Source organism: Manis pentadactyla, chromosome 10 (assembly GCF_030020395.1).
Source record: "Manis pentadactyla isolate mManPen7 chromosome 10, mManPen7.hap1, whole genome shotgun sequence".
Lineage (NCBI taxonomy): Eukaryota > Metazoa > Chordata > Mammalia > Pholidota > Manidae > Manis > Manis pentadactyla.
This window is the reverse complement of record NC_080028.1, coordinates 31860489-31879563: the sequence shown is the minus strand read 5'-3', so window position 1 is coordinate 31879563 and position 19075 is coordinate 31860489. Positions and strand designations below refer to the sequence as shown.

Here is a 19075-nt window from a genome sequence, read left to right as displayed (position 1 = left end):
ATCCTGCTGCTTTTGGGTGTAGAGTTCTGTAGATGTCTGTTTGGTCCATCTTTTCTAGTGTGTTGTTCAGTGCCTCTGTGTTATTTTCTGTCTGGTTGATTTGTCCTTTGGAGTGAGTGGTGTGTTGAAGTCTCCTAAAATGAGTGCATTGCATTCTATTTCCTCCTTTAATTCTGTTAGTATTTGTTTCACATATGTCAGTACTCCTGTGTTGGGTGCATATATATTTATAATGGTTATATCCTCTTGTTGGACTGACCCCTTTATCATTATGTAATGTCCTTCTTTATCTTTTGTTACTTTCTTTGTTTTGAAGTCTATTTTGTCTGATACAAGTACTGCAACACCTGTTTTTTTCTCTGTATTGCTTGCATGAAATATTTTTTTCCATCCTTTCACTTTTATTCTGTGTATATCTTTGAGTTTGAGTTGAGTCTCTTGTAAGCAGCATATGGATGGTTCTTGCTTTTTTATCCATTCTATTACTCTGTGTCTTTTGATTGGCCCATTCCATCCATTTACATTTAGGGTGGTTATCGATAGATATGTACTATGATTACTTTTTAAGGTGGTTGGTATTTAAGAGTCTCATGCTCTACCAACTGAGCTAGCTAGGCACTTGGAGATTTATATATATATATATATATTTTTTTTTTTTTTTGTTTTTTTAACTCTATCAAATGCACATCACAGTGCTTCAACAGTTCCCTTCCCTCTCTTCCCTGTCCCCACCACTCTCCTCCTCCTTAGTAACTAGCACTTAGTCACTTCTCAGTGTTTATGAATCTAATGCTGTTTTGTTCCTTTTGTGTTGCTTTGTTTGTATATTCCACAAACAAGTGGAATCATATGGTATTTGTCTTTCTCTGCTTGGCTTATTTCACTTAGCATAATTCCCTCTAGATCCATGCATGTTGTTGCAAATGGCAGTATTTCCTTTTTTATGGTTGAATAATATTCCATTGTGTGTATGTACCATGTCTTCTTTATCCATTCATCTACTGATGGACACTTAGGTTGCTTCCATACTTTGTCTATTGTAAATTATGTGGCGATAAACATAGGGGTGCATGTATCTTTTTGAATCTGGGATTTTGTTTTCTTTGGGTAAATTCTTGAATGGAATTGGTGAATCACATGCTATTTCTATATTTGGTTTTTTGAGGGACCTCCATATTGCTTTTTCCACAGCAGTTGCACCAATTTGCATTCCTACCAACAGTTTAGGAGGGTTCCTGTTTCTCAGCACCCTTGCCAGCATTTGCTATTTCTTGTCCTTTGGATAGTGGCCATTCTAATTGGTATGAGGTGATATCTCATTGTGGTTTTGATTTGCATTTCTCTGATGATTAGCAATGTAGAACATCTTTTCATGTGCCTATTAGTCATTTGTATTTCTTCTTTGTAGAAGTATCTGTTCAGGTCCTCTGCCCAGTTTTTGATCAAGTTATTTGTTTTTTGGGTGTTAAGGCATATGGGCTCTTTATATATTTTGGATGTTAACCCCTTATCAGATGAGTCATTTAAGAATATATTCTCCCATACTATAGGATTCCTTTTTGTTCTACTGATGGTGTCGTTTGCTGAACAGAAGCTTTTTAGTTTGATGTAGTCCCACTTGCTCATTTTCTATTTCCCTTGCCTGAGGAGATGCATTCTGGAAAAAGTTGCTCATGTTTATATTCAAGAGATTTTTGCCTATGTTTTCTTCTAAGAGTTTTTTTCTCTCCTGATTCTTAAGAATTTATTTAGAAAATTTTATAGATTCAGCTATCAGCATGATAGTTTAATGGACATATATATATTAAATATTCATGTGTGTGTACATTGGAGAATGAAGATCAAGAATAATGCTCTAATATTAATGAAATTTGGAAACTTAAAGGGTAAATAAAATACTTTTAACAAATTAAGATGCATAGATTAGACGATGATAGTAATATAAAATACTTGTCAGCCCCAGTTATTTGTAACACATGGGTATTCATAGAGGATGTTTTTTCTCTGTATAGTTAGGCAACTCTCAGTGCCCTTTTCAAAGGTCAGCAAGTCACAGGAAGATGAATTATACATAGGTAGAACAATCTGGCATCCATTATGTTTAAATTCCTGATGACACTAATAAGATTATCTCTGCCCTTTTCATCCATTTCAAAATAGTTTGGAAACCTCATTTTTAGAAAAGTGTTCTGTTTAGCATATATGCAAAGAATATCCCCCTTTTCTATTATTTGATAATAAGGTAAGATATTTTATATAATTTTATTTGAGTCCTCTTCCTTTTTTTCTTGATAAGTCTAGCTAAATGTTTACCCATTTTGTTTATCTTCAAAGAACCAGTTCTTAGTTTCATTGGTCTTTTACATTTTTTTGATATTGTTAATGTACAATTACTTGAACAACATTACGGTTACTACACTGCCCCTATTACCAAGTCCCCGCCACATCCCCATTATAGTCACTGTCCATCAGCGTACTAAGATGCTATAGAATCATTACTTGTCTTCTCTGTTCATACTGCCTTTCCCATGTCCCCCCCAAATACATTATGTGTGCTAATCATAATGCCCCTTTTTCCCCCTTATCCCTCCCTTATCACCCATCCTCCCCAGTCCCTTTCCCTTTGGTAACTCTTAGTCCTCTTCTAAGAGTTTTATGGTTTCATGACTTACATTCAGGTCTTTGATCCATTTTGAATTTACCTTTGTGTATGGAGTTAGACAATAATCCAGTTTCATTCTTTTACATATAGCTGTCCAGTTTTGCCAACACCAGTTGTTGAAGAGGGTGCCTTTTCCTCATTGTATGTTCACAGCTCCTTTATCATATATTAATTGACCATATATGCATGGGTTTATTTCTGGGCTCTCTAGTCTGTTCCATTGATCTATGTGTCTATTCTTGTGCCAGTACCAAATTGTTTTGGTTACTGTAGCTTTGTAGTAGAGCTTAAAGTCAGGGAGTGTAATCCCCCCAGCTTTGTTCTTCTTTCTCAGGATTGCTTTGGCTATTTGGGGTCTTTTGTGGTTCCATATGAATTTTAGAACTATTTGTTCTAGTTCATTGAAGAATGCTGTTGGTATTTTGATAAGGATTGCATTGAATCTGTAAATTGCTCTGGTCAGGATGGCCATTTTGACAATACTAGTTTTTCCTATTCACAAACACAGGATAGATTTCCATTTTTTGGTGTCTTCTTTAATTTCTCTTGTGCGTGTCTTGTAGTTTTTAGAGTATAGGTGGTGATTGACATTTAATAAGCAAAAACTATTGGCTCACTAAATGTTTGCTCTTAAGCACCTTCTTTTTTGCCTTCCTTTACTTTAGAGGTGGAAAAGAAATGCTAAAATTCTGTTTCCTTTACAGCTAGAGATGGATGGCCGTATGATAGAGTTTTGTTCAATTAGTGTAGGTAAAAATCTGCTGTGAGGTATTCTTTTCCTGCATAAAAAGAAAAAGCTACAAGAGGAAAAAGCCCTTTTTCTTAAGCCTTTTGCTTTCTTCCTGACTGAAAATAAGAGAATTTGAGGGTGATCTAATAAAGACACTATTTACAAAGGTGTGGGCAGGGTATAGGGAAAACACGAGGGGCAGAGCAGTATGTCAGGGTAAGTATTAGGGAGGCTGTTACTACTGTAGGCCTGATGGGTGAGGGAAGGGAGTTACTGGAAAAAGAACAAAGGCGCTGTGTTGGTGTGTGTTGGGGGCACCTTGAGAGGTGCTATGACCTTTGGTGTGGACACAGATGCTCTCCTTCCTCCATCTGAATTCTGTGAGGACGTCCCTTTAGCTGGACCCCACTAAGATCCAGGGGGCCAGGTCTGCCTCCTAGATACATATCTGGGTAAAAAAGAGTGAAGAGTTAATCTGAAAAGACAAATAACATAAAAGGCATCGCTTATTATATCTCTAGTGTGTAACACATAGTAGAAGTATCTGGCACAAAGTAGGAGATGAATAAATATTTTAAGTTTAATTGAATCCAGTTCTTTGTTCTATCTTACAATGCTTAAGATTCAATCTAGAATCACCAACTACCTCACTCAGTCTCAATAATCCAACATAAAATTTCTGGTCTGCAAGGAACTTCCTTTACCCATTAGAAAAAAAGGTATTTGAGTTCCTTTATGAGGCCAGATTAAGAAGTGGCTCATTGAAATGACTTTTGTATGTCTGGAATTTTTAAAGCATTAGATGGTTCTTTAGTTTTACAAAGCCTGTCCTCCAGTACAATCTAATTCCTACATACCCAGCTCATCAGGGCCTTCCAGAAGAAATAAATCCTGTGAGCTGCCTATATGACTAAGTCTCAGTTCCCACATCTGTAAGACAAGGATGATAATAGCTACCTATCATTCAAGTTTCAGGCACAAATGTCACCTCCTTAGGCTTTCTAGGATGTCATATAAAAAAGAGGAGTACCACACCCCAAGTTACTATCTAGCCCATTAATATCTTTTTCCCCATTGCAGTTATTGCTTTTTTATTATAATTTATTTGTTGTTTACTTATAGATTGTTGGTCTTCTCCCTAAAGAACACTTGATCCTTGTGAGCAAACACCTTATCTGTGATATTTGCTGCTCTTTTCCCAGCACTTAGAAGGGTGCCTGGGACACGGTGGTTGTTGGATAACTGTTGAAGAATGCATGAATAATGCGAGTTATCAACCTTAGGGCTATCGTGAATATTAAATGAGATAATTAAATGCACCTGGCACAAAGTGGAACTCTGTAAATGTAGGTGATTTCTTTCCTCTTTTTCCCTTCCTCATCTCCAATATCCAAACCTTCAGCCAGTTAGCTTGACTTCAGCCACAAAACATATCCTGAATTCACTACTTCATTCATCTCTACCACTCTTATCTCTCACATGGACTACAAGTAACAGTCTCCTAGCTGATCTCCCTGCTTCCCTTTTTGCTTCATTCCTCTCAAACCCTAATCTATTCTCCACAGCCAGGGAGATCTGTTAGATACACAATTCAGATCACGTCATGCCCCAACTTAAGCATCCTCAACAGCTTTCTAGGTACTTAGAATTAAACCAAATTCCCTTTACATGACCTGGCCCCTCCCATCCTCTTAGTCTTCATCTGCTTCAGGCTAACTGGCATTCTCTTTCTCTTCTGGAATTTAAAAATTTATTTCCATCTTAACGCTGATGGATTCCTCTGTTAAAATCTTGTGCTAACTGGCTTCTTGTCATTCAAACTTGTTTCAGTGGGGCTTTCTTTGAGAGATAGTGTCACTAATCTAAAGTGGTCATGTCTTATCACACTGCCTTTTATAGCGCTTGATACTAATATTTCCTTGTATATATGTTTGTTTCTTCCCAGCCAGGTTTTAAGTTTCCGAAGACAGAGACCTTGTCTGTCATGTTCATTGTTCTATCTCCAAAGCTAGAGCAATGCCTGGAACATATATGTTCAATAAATATTTGTTGAATAAATGATTGCACTGATTATGATCATGATGAAAACAAAACGTCAGATGACCTGGCCACAAATTCTAACATTTCCTCAAGAATAAGAATTGTAATTCCGAAGTTAGATCTTGGAAGACTGGGAAAACCTGACAATGAAAGACATGGGGCTGAAGGCTGGGAGAAGCGGGAGCGAGTATATTGGAACTTTGGCCTTTTTTCCTATCCAAGGACCCCAGAGACCTTGCAAAAAGGAGCGCTAGAATCTTTTCACCAGAAATTCCAGCCTAGCCACAACAGGTATTTTCTATCTATACGATTCCTCTCAGCCACTTCTGCTAGGTTGCAAAAGCGCAAACACGTCTAGGACCCCGGGTTCCTTTCTGTTTCTTTATGAATGAACCGGCTCTAGTCTGCGCACGCGCAGCTCCTCATTCTCCCGCTCCACGTGAGGCCCACCCTTCCCTCCTACTGGCGGCCCCGCCTTTATCCTTTCTAATGGACCAATGGCAAGCCGCCTGGGGGGCGGAGCCCGGAGCGGCGCGGCACTGTAGATCCCCAGGCGCCCGGCTCCCTCGCGTTAGTCTTGCTGTGTTGTGATCACGTGGTCAGACCCGGGCGCGGTGCTTGTTTTGGTTTCCCTGTATCCTACCCCTGGCAGCTTCGGAGTGAGAGAGATTCTGGTGCTTTGCCTCGCCTGCCTACATTCTGACCTCCTCTTCTTAGGGCTCTGTCAGCCCGCAGTTCTGCAAGCCCTTCGGGGCCGGCGCCTGCCATGCCGCTAGTACGCTACAGGAAGGTGGTCATCCTCGGATACCGCTCCGTAGGTGAGTCTCCGCCTTGGGAAAAACACGGACGCACCGCGACTTTGTGGCCAGAGGAGGCGCGCTGTCGCGGGAACGCGACCGTGGGAGGAATGGTGGCATCGTTAGAACGAGGTTGTAGAGCGAGGGTTCGGAGGATGGAGGAGGAAAGGCTGGGGTAGTCGTAGTGTATTGAGGGCTGCAGGGAGCGGGAGCACATAAGGGTTAATGTGGGCTTGGCTGCAGGAACACCAGAGTGGTCTCCAGCATTACTCTGGGGGGTGGGGGTGGCGTCAGGATTTGATGATGGGGGCGCGTTCTGCGTGGGGCAAATCGCAGGGGTCCGAGTGCTGGACAGACTTGATCTTAGGGAATTCCGGATCTTTCCAGGCGTGGGGTGGGGAAAGGCGGCAGGAAAGGCTTCCTGCGGCGCAACTGAATGCATCCGGTGGCCGAGATGCTGAGACCCAGGCGAAAAGAGGGTGAGGATAGGCTAAGAAAAAGCTTTGTATGGGGCACTCTCAGGCTAGGGGGCCAATCTGGGGTCCCCTTTAGTTCTGGGCCATAGCCGGGAAGGACAGATGTGAATGTGGATGGTTGATTTGGATACAACTACCACTGCTTCCCACAGGGAAGACATCTTTGGCACATCAGTTTGTGGAGGGCGAGTTCCTGGAAGGCTATGATCCTACAGTGGAGAATAGTAAGTAGACGTCTACCCTACGGGTGGGTCAGGGAAGGCTTGGGTGCCCCACCCAAAACCATAATTCGACATTTTCCTGGTACCAAGGGGCTGATTTAATTGGACATTAAATCTTATCTCTAGCAATCCTGATCTATGAGTGGAGCTAGAGTGTACATTTTGCAAGATATTGAATCCAGAATGCTGTGGATGTAGACAATAAGAACCCTAATGTTGTCTCCAGTTTGCTGGAGAGCTCCACAGACCTGGTCCATCTGTGTCACCTGCAGGGCTAAGAATGTATGGGGGCACACATGGCTAGCCCTTTAAGGCACCTCACAGTCAAGTTTTCTTTTCTTTTCAGCCTACAGCAAGATAGTGACTCTTGGCAAAGATGAGTTTCACCTACACCTGGTGGACACAGCAGGGCAGGTACCAGTTTGGGGTAGGGGATCTAAACATGGCAGTTCAGTTCTGGGAGATGAAGTCTGGTAGCCTCTGTGGTTTATCTGTAAAGTACTATGAGAAGAAAAGCATTTTAACAGCTGGTAGTGTATAGCGATTATTGTAGCTACTTTAAATGCTTTTTGAATAGAAGTAAAGAGTAGGGAGTGCCCCAGGGAGGGTCCCCAGGATGCAGCCTATCAGACTTTGCCATCTGAATGTTGTGGATATAGGTACCGATGTTTCTATTTCTTGTCAGGATGAATACAGCATTCTGCCCTATTCATTCATCATTGGGGTCCATGGTTATGTGCTTGTGTACTCTGTCACCTCTCTGCATAGGTAAGTGACCAAGGTTTTGAGTGGGGTACTTGAGAGGAACTGAGGACTGTTACAGAATAAGGTTATAGCTCCATTTCTTGTGTTTGAAGCTTCCAAGTCATTGAGAGTCTATACCAAAAACTACATGAAAGCCATGGGAAAACCCGGTAAGTGGCCCTGGGGATAGACATAGTATGGACACAGGGGGATGAGACAGAACAGAAAGGAGTACTGGTCTAAGTTAGGGAGGCAGCCAAGACATAGATTCTTCTGGACTGATGGGAAGTTTCCAGGCCTGATGTGAAGGAGGTTGGGTTCCACGGAGAATGGGAGGGGATCCTGTAGTTAACTGCTGTCTCCTCACAGGCTGCCAGTGGTGCTCGTGGGGAACAAGGCAGATCTCTCTCCAGACAGGTACGGAAATCTCTGCAGCTCAAGGCAAAGGAAAGTAGGCTGGACTGGGAATGAGTCAGGCTCTAGTCCTAGCTCTGCCACTGACTCAAACAAGTCATTTCATCTCTTCATTTCTAACTTAAAGGTTAAGACAAGATAACCCTGCTGTTGAAAAAATCTGTAATTTTATATCTCAAGCCTCAGTCCTAGACTCCTTTGTTTTCATAAATATTCTCCTTCCCCAGCCTTCTCCCAAACCCTTGGAAGTGGAATGGGTTAGAGGAAGTCTAAATCCTATGAAGATTTTGCAGACAACACGGGAGCATTGCTATCCTCCATTTTCACATCCCAACTTGGTTTGTAGGGAGGTCCAGGCAGTTGAAGGGAAGAAGCTGGCAGAGTCCTGGGGTGCAACATTTATGGAGTCATCTGCTCGAGAGAATCAGGTGCTGGGCCTGAAGATTTGGAATGGGTGGGTGGGTAGCACTTTTTCTATGGCACTGCTTGGTGGTGGGGATGGTGCGGGAGGAGGTATTCATCTTGGAGCTAGGTGGTATTGGCGCTAACTTTTTTGCCTTGAATTCCTATCTCTTGCAGCTGACTCAAGGCATCTTCACTAAAGTCATTCAGGAGATTGCCAGGGTGGAGAATTCCTATGGGCAAGAGCGCCGCTGCTGTCTCATGTGAACCCTCGGACACAGGGTAGCAGCCTTGATTCTGCCCCTTCCACTTGCCAGGCTCCAGCAGGGGCAGGCCCTCAGGACTTTACGGGTATGGGTGCCAGCTGTGTTCCCTGGCCCTCTGGGCACAGTGTGGTACCCTCATGTTTGCACACTTTCCCCAGGCTTTAGTAGCCTGGTTGTCAATGTTTACAAAGGGGCAAGGATGTGTCATGGGCACTGACCTCTAGCCCTCTGTTTTTGCTAAATGAATTATTATAACCTGCAGGGTTGGGATATGAGTCCTGGGCATTATTTATTCAGGACCCAGTCTCCTATGTAGGTTTTAGGTGTTGGCTGGGTGAAGGGAGCTTGGGACTCCTGAAGTGAAGCTGGCTCCCTGGGGTGATAATGTATATATGCAAATAAACTGAGAAATCTTTTTGTTGTTGACTTCTCTTTATCTGGGGAGCACTGAGGGCAAGTTATTTCCTTTTCCAAGGAGTAATGAATGTGGTCTTTGGTGGGGAATCAGGGCCAATTCTTTTCTCCTACTCCTACTTTCCTTCCTATTCCTTACTCCTCAGTCATTCAGGACCATTACCCCAAGACTACTTGCTTCTCCAACCATTTTTTTTACTGCGTTCTTCCTATACAGGTACCAGTTTGCTGCCACTCCCAAGTGTGCAGACTATTAAGATCCCCTCAACTACAGAAACACTACCCTCTAGTGGCCAGCTGCCACATGCTGACCTAGCTTCCCTCCTGGGGCCTGGCATTTACTGGAACTCAAACAGGGTAGGGTTTGGGGAGGAGGAAGCCCCTCATTCCTATGATGTAAGAATTGAGGAAGAGTATAGAGGCAGGGACTTAATTGTATGTGAAGATTTTGGATTTCTAAGAAAGTAAGAAATCATGCCCCTTGTGTTGGTCAATCGCCCTCCCCACCTTCCATGTCCCCATTGCTCTTCATTAAAATGGAGGTTCTTTGCTCTTTTCATAGCTTTGACCTTTTCATACCTGTTACACCTTTGGAGTTGTGCTTCCTTTTTTAGATGTCAAAGGTATTGTTTCTGCCCTTTCTTGTTGACCTGTGACCTCAGGAGGAGGATGGATATTTCAGGTTTGGTCCTATCTGCCTCTATTCCTGTCCCCGCTCTACTTCCTAGGGCCTAACTGACCTAATACATCCTTCAAGGACTTATAGGGGTTACTTGAATTGCCTGATTTCTCCTGCCAACTGGGGGATCCAGAGGTACTCTGTCAAAGCACTTGGTTGGGAAGAATGGACAAAATCTAGGTGTGATTTTTTTTAGATGTAAACTTTTTAGTGCCTGGCTCTAGGCTAGTTGGGCTCACTAGTTGGCAAGGACTGTCACACTCTTTTTCAAAAGTCCTACCAATTGCTTTTGCATCTCTGATCCAGAATCTGAAAGGAAATAAGCATTCTCCAAAGAGTGATCTCAGTGGCTTGGAGTCTCTTTAGGGTTGTCACCACCCTCCCTCCTTACATAAAAAATGGGTCCTTTTGCACATTTGATCTGGAATACTCATTATAGGTATTTACCTGCCCTTTTGCTGCCATTTCCATGAGGTCTGGCATACAAGTGTCTGACATTTTCTAGGAGTGTATCAAACAACCTCAAGGCCTGATAACAGTAAAGAATAGTTGTTAGTGGCTGGGTTGAAATAGTCACTCTCCCACTTTTTTTGGTGACCTTGGGCAGCCACTTAACCTCTTCACCTCTCTGGGCTTCATTTCTCATATATGAAGTGTAGTTAAACCTTTACAGGGTTGAGATTGAGAACTGAAGTAATAGGAAATGCTTAGCACAGTTCCTTATGCATAAGAAATCCTCAAGAAATGGCGGCTATTGTTATTGGAGGTCTTTCTAGTGAGGGTCAGCCTCCCTGCAGTGGAAGCAGAGAGTAGGGAGGATCCTTATATTTTCCAACTTTTGTCTCTTGGGTTACCTTTTTCTACTGTAGCTAGGACAGGCGTGGGGGTCATTGCTGGAATTTTTGCTGAAATAGACCTGAATGATCAGTGCAGGGTACATGATGTCAGTGTGTGGCTAGCACAGGACATGCATAATCCTGATCCCTCCCATGACACTGGCTAGTAGGTATTTAGGTTTCCTATACTGTCCAGTAAAGAAGCCACAAGTCACATATGATTATTTAAGCTACATTTCCTATTAAAATTAAAAAGTTCCTCAACTGCACTACTTACATTTCAAAGTGCTCTATAGCTACACGTGGCTAAGGCATATTAGATTGTGCAGACATAGCACATTTCCATCATTGCAGAAAGTTCTACTGGAGAGCTCTGTAAAGCCTTTCCCACAAAATCAGCCCTGCACCTGATTTGTTTGCCTCTTTCTCCACATCTTCCTTACAAAGAACTATATATATATATATAAATCCTAGGAAAAACATGACCATTGGTTTGAATCATGGCTCAATTTCTCAATAGATACAGTTCGTTGTGCAATTGTACCTAGTTTAGCTTCAATCTCTTCATTTGTAACCCTGACATAACTCCATGCAATTCATAAGGAGGGTGAAGAAAAACTAAGAATATATAAAATATCTAGCACATAGTTAATTTGTCTCCTTCTGTCCATCCTGTGGGTACAGCTAATGTAGAAAAGGCATTCCAATCCCTTCTCTTCGATTTATGGGCGGTGGGCAGGGTGTGTGTGGGTGCCTTCAAGCACAGTGTTTTAGGATCCTGTCTAGAGTTAAGTACTACAGTGAAGCAGCAGCTAAGCTCCAGAGTACATTCCCTCTGTTTATTAAAAAAGGCGACACGGGCCCTGAAGATGGGCGGTGGGGGGTGGGAGTAGCCAGATAGGAAGGGAAACTACATTAATGTTTTGATGAGGGATGTGTGTGTGTGTGTGTTTTGGGGGGACTGATAGTCCTCTTCCTCATGAAGGGGTTTGGGGGCCAGATGGGACGACTAGGGGCTCGTTCCACTTTCCTTCGGGTCCCCGAACGAGGCAAGAACCCACCCTTTTCTGCGCCAGGCGCCGTGCCTCACTTTCTCCATTTGCGGACTCCAGTTCCCAGGATGCAGAGCAGCGGCCAAGCTCCTGGCTCTTCTTCCATCCCCCTCTCGGGAAAGATTGCCCCTGGCCAAGGCAAGGGGGCAGTTGGAGGTTCAGGGACTGATAACTCCAAGGGAAAGGAATTAGAAAGTGGCCGCAGTCCTAGTTTCACGAGCCGGGCGGTAAAGGAGGTAGTTCCCTGGTCCGCGCGAAGAAGTGGAAGGGGTGCTTCATTCCCACGTGTCTGCACAGCAGCCGGCCCGGCGCAATCGGGGTTAACCCGTGGCGGAGGGGTCCCGCAGCGTGTGCGTAGAACTGCAGAGTCACAGCCTTCCCTCCGAAAGGGCGGTATCCCTCCGCCGCTCCGCTCCAACACAAAATAGGGCCGCGTCTTCTCCTTTCTCCCCTTCTCGAGTGGGGTTCCCCAGGCAAAAGCTCCCCCGCGGACCTCGCCCCGGAGGCTTCCTGAATCTCTACGACCGCTACCGAGATCTCGGGCCAGGAAATAGCCCTTTCGCAGGAACCACCCTACCGGCCGAACAGGAGGCGGAGGGGGGGAGGCGGAGCGGCGCCGCGCTGCACTACTTTCCTCTCCGGTTGCAAATGGCTGCCTCGTTCCCCACTTTCCGCTCAGTTTCCTGACCCCCGGCGCCGGGAGCCGGGGTTGGGCCATGCACCTCTAGGCTCTTCGCGATCACAGCCAGCCGGGGGTCGAGGGGGTGCCGCCGATCAGAGCCGGCCAGGCCGGGGGCGGGGCAGCTCCCGAGGCCAGAGGGGAAGGGAGGCGAGCTCAGGGCCTGGAGCGGCCGGAGGGGAGCGGGCAGAGGGCTCGCACCGCCCGCCCCTTCCTCTTCCTCGCCCACCTACCCTCCTCCCTTCCCCGGGGGGAGTAGAAGGTGGGGGGCTCGAAGCCGCCGAGGGCGAGCGCTTGGGGTCGAGGAGCCCGGCGCTGGGTGTGTGTCAGGTTCAGTTCCGCGGCCCCGCCGGCTCCGCGTCGCTGTAGCTCGCGCGGCCCCGGGGCGCCGGCCCGGGCGGGGAGAGGGGCTCGGCGCTCCTGCGAGGGTCTCACGTTCCATCCGGGCCCGGCGCGGCATTCCTTCCGGGCTGCTGGGGAGGCGCCTCGACGTTCCATCTGGAGAGCCTCGACGTTCCGCCCGAGCCCGGCGCGGGCGGCCGGGGCGCTGGCCCGGCCCTAGGATCGAGAGGCCGCCCGACGACGCGGATGCGGAGCCTGCTCGCCCAAGATCAAAGCCACCGGTGCTCTCTTTGTGTCCGCTCGGGATTCGCCGCCCAAGGGCTGTTCATGGAAACCTAAACTGCTGGAACCCGAGGCAGAGAACCCCTCGTTGGCTTCTTGCTCTTTTTTGGGGGGGAGGGTGGCCACTCCGACCTGGATTTACCGTTCTTGGCCCTCCTAGGCCCCCCCGTGTGGGGGGCGGCTGTGATCGCTCTGGCGGTTGGAGGTCGGGGAGCGGCCCGGGCTCTGGCCATGTTCTCGGATGAGGATTTCTGGATCGTCCTGTGAAGAGGTGAGTGAAGTCCGCCCGGCCAGGGCCCAGAAAGGGTTGGACTGTGGGCATGGCCAGATGGACTTCTTGGCCGTAGCTGGCCCTTAGGTTGTTGAAAGGGGTGCCAGAGCTGAGGAGGGTTCCTTTGGCAGGGACTGTCAAGAGAACCTGAGCCAGTCGCCAGAGCAGAACTGAGGCCTGGTGTCTTGGGGTGTGCCTCTTTAAAGACTGGGGGTTCAGGGAACCACGGGAGTTTGGGAACCTGGCCAGATCGCCTCTCTGCCTGTTTATTTTTCTTTGGGGGGAGCTCTACTAAACTAGGACCCAGGCCCTGATGCCAGCACCAATCCCAGTCAGCTGCTTGTCCCTCAGGGTTCCTTGTGGGCCTTGGGAACAGAACAACTTGGGAGAGGGGGTAGGGTGCCACTGCCAGGTCAGCTTTACTGCTGGGGTGGACTTAAGGTTGTTCGTGACCATCCGGGCACCGAGAGCAGTCTCTGGGAGACTCAGGGAACCCTAGATCCTTCACCAGGCCTTATTCTCTGTGCAAAGAGGGAGAGTGTGTGGAAACTGACAAGTGTGATGAAGGGGGTGGCTGGGGCCAGAAGGAGGCGGGATTGGGGGCAGCTCTGCCCTTGCTGTTCAATTTTAAACTACCCCTGCCTGGCAAAGTGACCCCAGCGAGGCCTAGTACTGTCTTAGTTTGCTTTGCCTCCCCTCCTCTGGGGATGGACCTAATCTCTAAGGGATTATAGAGGAGGCCGTTGAGATTTGCTCCCTGCGAATATGGGCTGCAAAAAATGGCTTTTGTCTCCCGCTTTCTCTGGGCCTGGTGTGGAGAGCTGGTTGCCCATAAGTCCCTGGCCAGGCCTGCAGGCCCTTCCCAAACCTCTCCAACCCTTTTCTGTCAGGGAACGTTAACTGGCCCTCTGATCCTGTCCCAAACCAGCAGGAGAGGGTGGCTTGTACCTCTTTGGAGGAGAAATGATCTGATCAGGGCTCTTTCAGATGAAGTCAGTGTTTCAGCCTTGGCAGGAGGTGCTAAGGAGAAGGGGTGTGTATGTGGTGCACAACGGGTGCAGCTTGAGCCTCATGCCTCTAGGCCCTGGACTGGGACAGCCCCTCTCACAGCTGTCATGCTGCCCAGCAGGGATTTGGCTGGTGTGTTTTGCTCCCTCACTCCACCCCCTCCAACATACATGGGCTAGATCTCTTTGCTTCTGGATAGGAGAAAATAGGGGCTTTGCCCTTGACAGGTTTCTGGTAGGAACCCTGAGGTGATAGGTTGCACAAGGATGGTAGAGTGAGGCTAGTTGTCATCCAGGGTTTCTGCTGGTGCTTCCTGTGGAGGACCCTTCCTGTTGTCTGTTCCTAAAGAACTTCCTTAGGAGGGACCTCTTCTTGTTAGCTGTGGCTGACTCCAGGATAACCCAGGGATGCTCCAGAGGGTCTACAGGGCCACTGTTGCTGTTTGGATTCTTCTTAGAGGCCAGCCCAAAAAGGGGGGTGGGGAGAGGTGTGGTTTGATTCTCAGGCTGGGAACCAGGAAGTCCTGAGTCCTACAGAAGAGCTGTTCACTCAAGGGCCTGCTTCAGCCTTTCACCTCTCCAAGCCTCCATTTCCCCTTTGGCTGGAAAATGGAATTAAAGCTATTGGACTGGGATGGAGGCACAGCGGAGAGTGGGTTGAGAGGAATCCTTGCCTTCTACCTTGCTGTTTTGGGACTGTTAGGCCTAGGACCAAGGGGAGCTGGCACAGTTTTACTCCCTAGATGTGTACTTCTCTGGGATCTCTAGTTCCCCAGAAGAAGCTTGGCCAGGCATTAGTCCAGTTTAGGGTCAGGGTAAAAAACGTTAGTATGTGTATATATATATATAGTGTGTGTGTGCCGGTGGGGGAGTCTCTGGCTGTGAGTGATGGGATAGGGGAACCTGTGGTCTTTGTTTAGATCTGTTCAGGGGTTTGACAGCTGGGACTCAGCATTGGGGTGAAGGTGATAGACTGGGGTAGGGAAATGGGGCTCAGGCTCTTCGGAGGTGCCCGAGTTCTTTTGGGTGCAGCTTAGAGGACACTCTTGTCTTTGCTTCTTTCTCTCTTCCATCTTCCACAGCCCAGTGATGGAGGCTTCCAGCTTTGGAGGGTGTTAGTACTCTGTCTCCCAAAGGCTGGGTGAAGGTGCTTTCTGTACCTTCTCAAGCAGTGCCAGCTTTACCATCTCGAGAAGGCTGTGCTCGGGGGAGGGCAGAGGAGTTTGTCCCTTTGGCCTTGTGTTAGGCAGTCCTCCTCCCACCCACTAAATTATCACCGTTGCTTTTTATTTCATGCTGTTTGTGACTTTGGCCTCAACTTTGAGAGCAGAGCAGGTAGAGGATCTTTGGGGCGCATAGTGGTAAGGCACTGTAAGGTATGCATGTTTAGGGAACATCGAAGTCTCCTGGAGTGGTCAGGCCTTGGGTGAGGGGCTTGGCTTGTGCCCTGACCTCTAACCCATACTTCCTAGAGGTGGCGTCTAAGGGCCCACTGAAGTTCCTGAGCGGCTTTTCTGTGGTCCAGCCAGATGACCCTGCTTTACTTTCATGTTGTGTGGTAGGTTTGGGAAAAAGATGATCTGGGAATGGAGGTAACAGGTATCAGGTGATACTCCACTTTCCCAGTCTAGTAGATTCAGTGTGAGGGTAAAAAAGTAGAAACAAAATTTTCCTTCCTGTGGCATGTCACATGAGGTGCATTTCCAATCTCTGGAAATGGAGAATGAGTTCAGGGAAAGAGGACTGATTATGTGGTTCTTAGGTAATTGATTTACCAGTCCTGGGCACCTTTGAGGGCTCCCTTGTCTCATCTGCTCCAGTCACTCAACCCCAGTGGCTTACTGGGTATTTGTTATTTGGTTTGGGAAGAGAGGCTTGTCCTTGGTAAAGTTGGTGTGGTCCCTCTGGTTAAGCAAGAGAAGTGGAAAAGGTGAAAAATAAATTTCTCAAACTTTTATTTAAAGTTCTGTTTGTGGGATACCCTCTCCCCCACCCTTTCTCTGCTTAAGTCCCAATCCTTTCCTTTTAAGAGCTGCTGGCTCCTATCCTTGTCTCTTTTTCTAAAGGACCCCTTTGCTCTTCCTCACTTCTGTAATTCTTACTCTTCTCTCTTTTGTACTATGCTTAGTTCCCTCTGAGGTTTAGGAAAACTTGCTCAAATGTGTGGTTCTTAACCTTCTCAGGTATAACTTTAGTGTGTTTCATTTGCGCCAGTATAGGTAGGCATATCGTAGAAGAGGGGACCGTTAGCCCCCACCCCCATAGTGTGTGGAAACCCTGCTTGACCGAAGAGGAAGGAAGCTGCTGTGTCCTGCCCGGTTTAGAACTCCTTCAAGTGGCAGTATGCTTCCTGAGACTACAACTCCCAGCATGCCTAGCCTCAAGCCTGGCTACACATGCTCAGTAACTCTTACGGCCCACTTCTGTTAACTGCTAGGGACATCTGAGGAGGAAGGGCAGTTGACGTTGCCAAGGGCAATGACCTGAAGCATTCCCATTGGGTGAGATCCTGAGCTCAGTCATGGCAGGGCCAGGGGGTAGGCCTGAGCTGGATTTGGAGGAGCAGTGGGTGGAAATGGGGTAGCGTCTTCTGTAGTGATTGGGATGTCCTGGTTGAATGCAGTGGAGGTCGGGGAGATCCACCCATAGCTTTAGTTCCAGAAGGGTATTCTACATCCTGCAAGACCCCAGCTTCTGTCTCTGGGAGAGGGATTTTGGCTGGACTCATACCTCTTGGGTTATGACTGTTCCTGGGTTGGCACTGACAGACCTGTAAGGTGGTAGCTGACCTAAGACTTGAAGGAAAAGGCCCACCAGAAGCCAAGAACTCAGACATGAAGCAGAGGGCATTACTAGATGTAGATTGGATGCGCTTCTAGTTGGATGCTGTTGCCCTGGGGACTCTTACACAGGAGGTGGGAAGTGGGGAATGGGAGTGGATCCTCTTAGAAACCAGAATGGGAGAAGAGGGTATGTTTACCTGGGGGAAAAGTAGGCAGTGGGATGAGGGTTAGGGAGAAGGACTTAATCTTTGTCTTTAGTACAGGAGTTTGTAGGTATGGCTTTGCTCTGACTTCTGTAGGGTCTGGATACTAATACTGCCTTCCTTTTAGGATAATGGGGAAAGCGTTTAATGAGGAGATTAACTAGACATACAGATATTTCTTTGACTCTGTCAGGTCTCCCCGAGAGGGCCCTGCCCAGTCGGAGAGAGGGATGGACAGCCAGAAGCCGCCTGGTGAGGATAAAGATTCAGAACCAGCAGGTGAGTAGGGCAAATTCTGAATTTGCTGGCAGTTTTCTTCTTTTCCCAGGCAACCTTAGATTTCTGTTCCTGGCACAAGGACAGGAGCTAAATCTGTGTAACAGACAGGTAATTGAAGGACTTTGTTCTTTGGGACAAAAGTTGAAATGCCATCACCATGATCACCAAAGGTCTTGGATAATCTCATGGATCTGATGAGTGGACTGGTATTAGAGGAGGATGGCTGATGTGTGCTTCTCTGTTCACTTAGCTAATGGACCTGCAGCCTCTGAGGAGTCAGGCACCACTGAACCAGACCTTCCCAACCCACATGTGGGGGAGGTTTCAGTGCCCAGTTCTGGGGCTCCCAGGCTTCAGGAGCCTCCCCAGGACTGCAGGTAACTAGTTTGGGGAAATGAAGGTATAAGAGCATGTGAGGATTTGATTTTTGAGAGTCTGGGGCTCTCAAGGAGGAAGATTTAGGAAAACGAGTGTTTGGGAAGCATAGGAAAGCTAAATCATGGGGTCGTCAGGGTGCCGTGGGCAGAAGCTCATCATAATGCTAATGCTTGTGTGTCCACAGTGGGGGTCCAGTGCGGCGTTGTGCTCTCTGCAATTGCGGGGAGCCCAGTCTGCATGGGCAGCGGGAGCTACAGCGCTTTGAGTTGCCATTTGACTGGCCCCGGTGTCCAGTGGTGTCCCCTGGGGGGAACCCAGGGCCCAGTGAGGCAGCATGGCCCAATGAGGACCTGTCACAGATTGGTTTCCCTGAGGGCCTGACACCTGCCCACCTAGGAGAACCTGGAGGTAAAGTGAGGGGAAGGGGGTAATTGATTCAGGTAGGAAAGGGGGGAAAGGGGCTGGGTAGTCCTGAGCCAGAGATTGTCTTTTTGTTAACACTTTCCTTTCCATTTACCTCTTTGCACCTACAAAGGGTCCTGCTGGGCCCACCATTGGTGTGCTGCATGGTCGGCAGGAGTATGGGGGCAACAGGGCCCAGAACTATGTGGTGTGGACAAGGCCATCTTCTCAGGGATCTCACAGGTGGGGCTGGGGTCCAGGGATTGTATAGGCAAAGGGCAGGGTGGGCAGGGCTGGTGGGCTTCTGAGAGTCTGGGTGGAATGAGAAGGACAGTGGGCAAGGACACTGAGGCAGAGCTAGTGCCTGGCCTGTTGCTCTGGAGAGAGCCAGCTGGCACTGTGGCTTTGTCTTCACCCTGGCAGCGCTGCTCCCACTGCACCAGGCTCGGTGCCTCCATCCCTTGCCGCTCGCCCGGATGTCCACGGCTTTACCACTTCCCCTGTGCCACCGCCAGTGGTTCCTTCCTATCCATGAGAACACTGCAGCTGCTATGCCCAGAGCACAGCAAGGGGGCTGCACATCTGGGTGAGAAGTCCTGTCCTTTGGACCTAGGGCAAATGAGGGGCCACGTGTGCCTGGCCCCTCATTTGCCCAGACTAGTTTTTGTACCAGTCTGCCACTAAAATAGGTGTGAGCTTCAGGTGTGCAGGGGCTT

General features: G+C 47.6%; 2 protein-coding genes across 13 annotated transcripts in view; both read left to right on the top strand.

The window, feature by feature from the left end:
- The first annotated feature begins 6007 nt into the window (after positions 1–6007).
- RHEBL1 (RHEB like 1) lies at positions 6008–9167 on the top strand. 2 transcript variants are annotated; one of them, XM_036891576.2, is made up of 8 exons: positions 6008–6250; positions 6858–6929; positions 7273–7340; positions 7612–7694; positions 7784–7840; positions 8040–8087; positions 8431–8512; positions 8664–9167. In XM_036891576.2, exons 1-8 carry the CDS (start codon positions 6199–6201, stop codon positions 8751–8753), a joined length of 552 nt encoding a protein of 183 aa, XP_036747471.2. In that variant the 5' UTR covers positions 6008–6198; the 3' UTR covers positions 8754–9167. The 2 variants fall into 2 exon arrangements, with proteins under 2 accessions (XP_036747471.2, XP_057364252.1); XM_057508269.1 differs by having other exon boundaries at positions 8431–8542.
- A 2621-nt stretch (positions 9168–11788) lies between these two features.
- Positions 11789–19075, top strand: part of KMT2D (lysine methyltransferase 2D) — a 39482-nt gene continuing 32195 nt past the window's right edge. For all 11 annotated transcript variants that reach the window (XM_057486539.1, XM_036891551.2, XM_036891527.2 and 8 more), the window contains exons 1-6: positions 11789–13307; positions 17494–17579; positions 17830–17956; positions 18142–18365; positions 18493–18602; positions 18783–18945. In XM_057486539.1, coding sequence (XP_057342522.1) covers positions 17531–17579; positions 17830–17956; positions 18142–18365; positions 18493–18602; positions 18783–18945 — 673 coding nt within the window. In that variant the 5' untranslated portion in view covers positions 11789–13307; positions 17494–17530. The remainder of the gene's footprint in view (positions 13308–17493; positions 17580–17829; positions 17957–18141; positions 18366–18492; positions 18603–18782; positions 18946–19075) is intronic.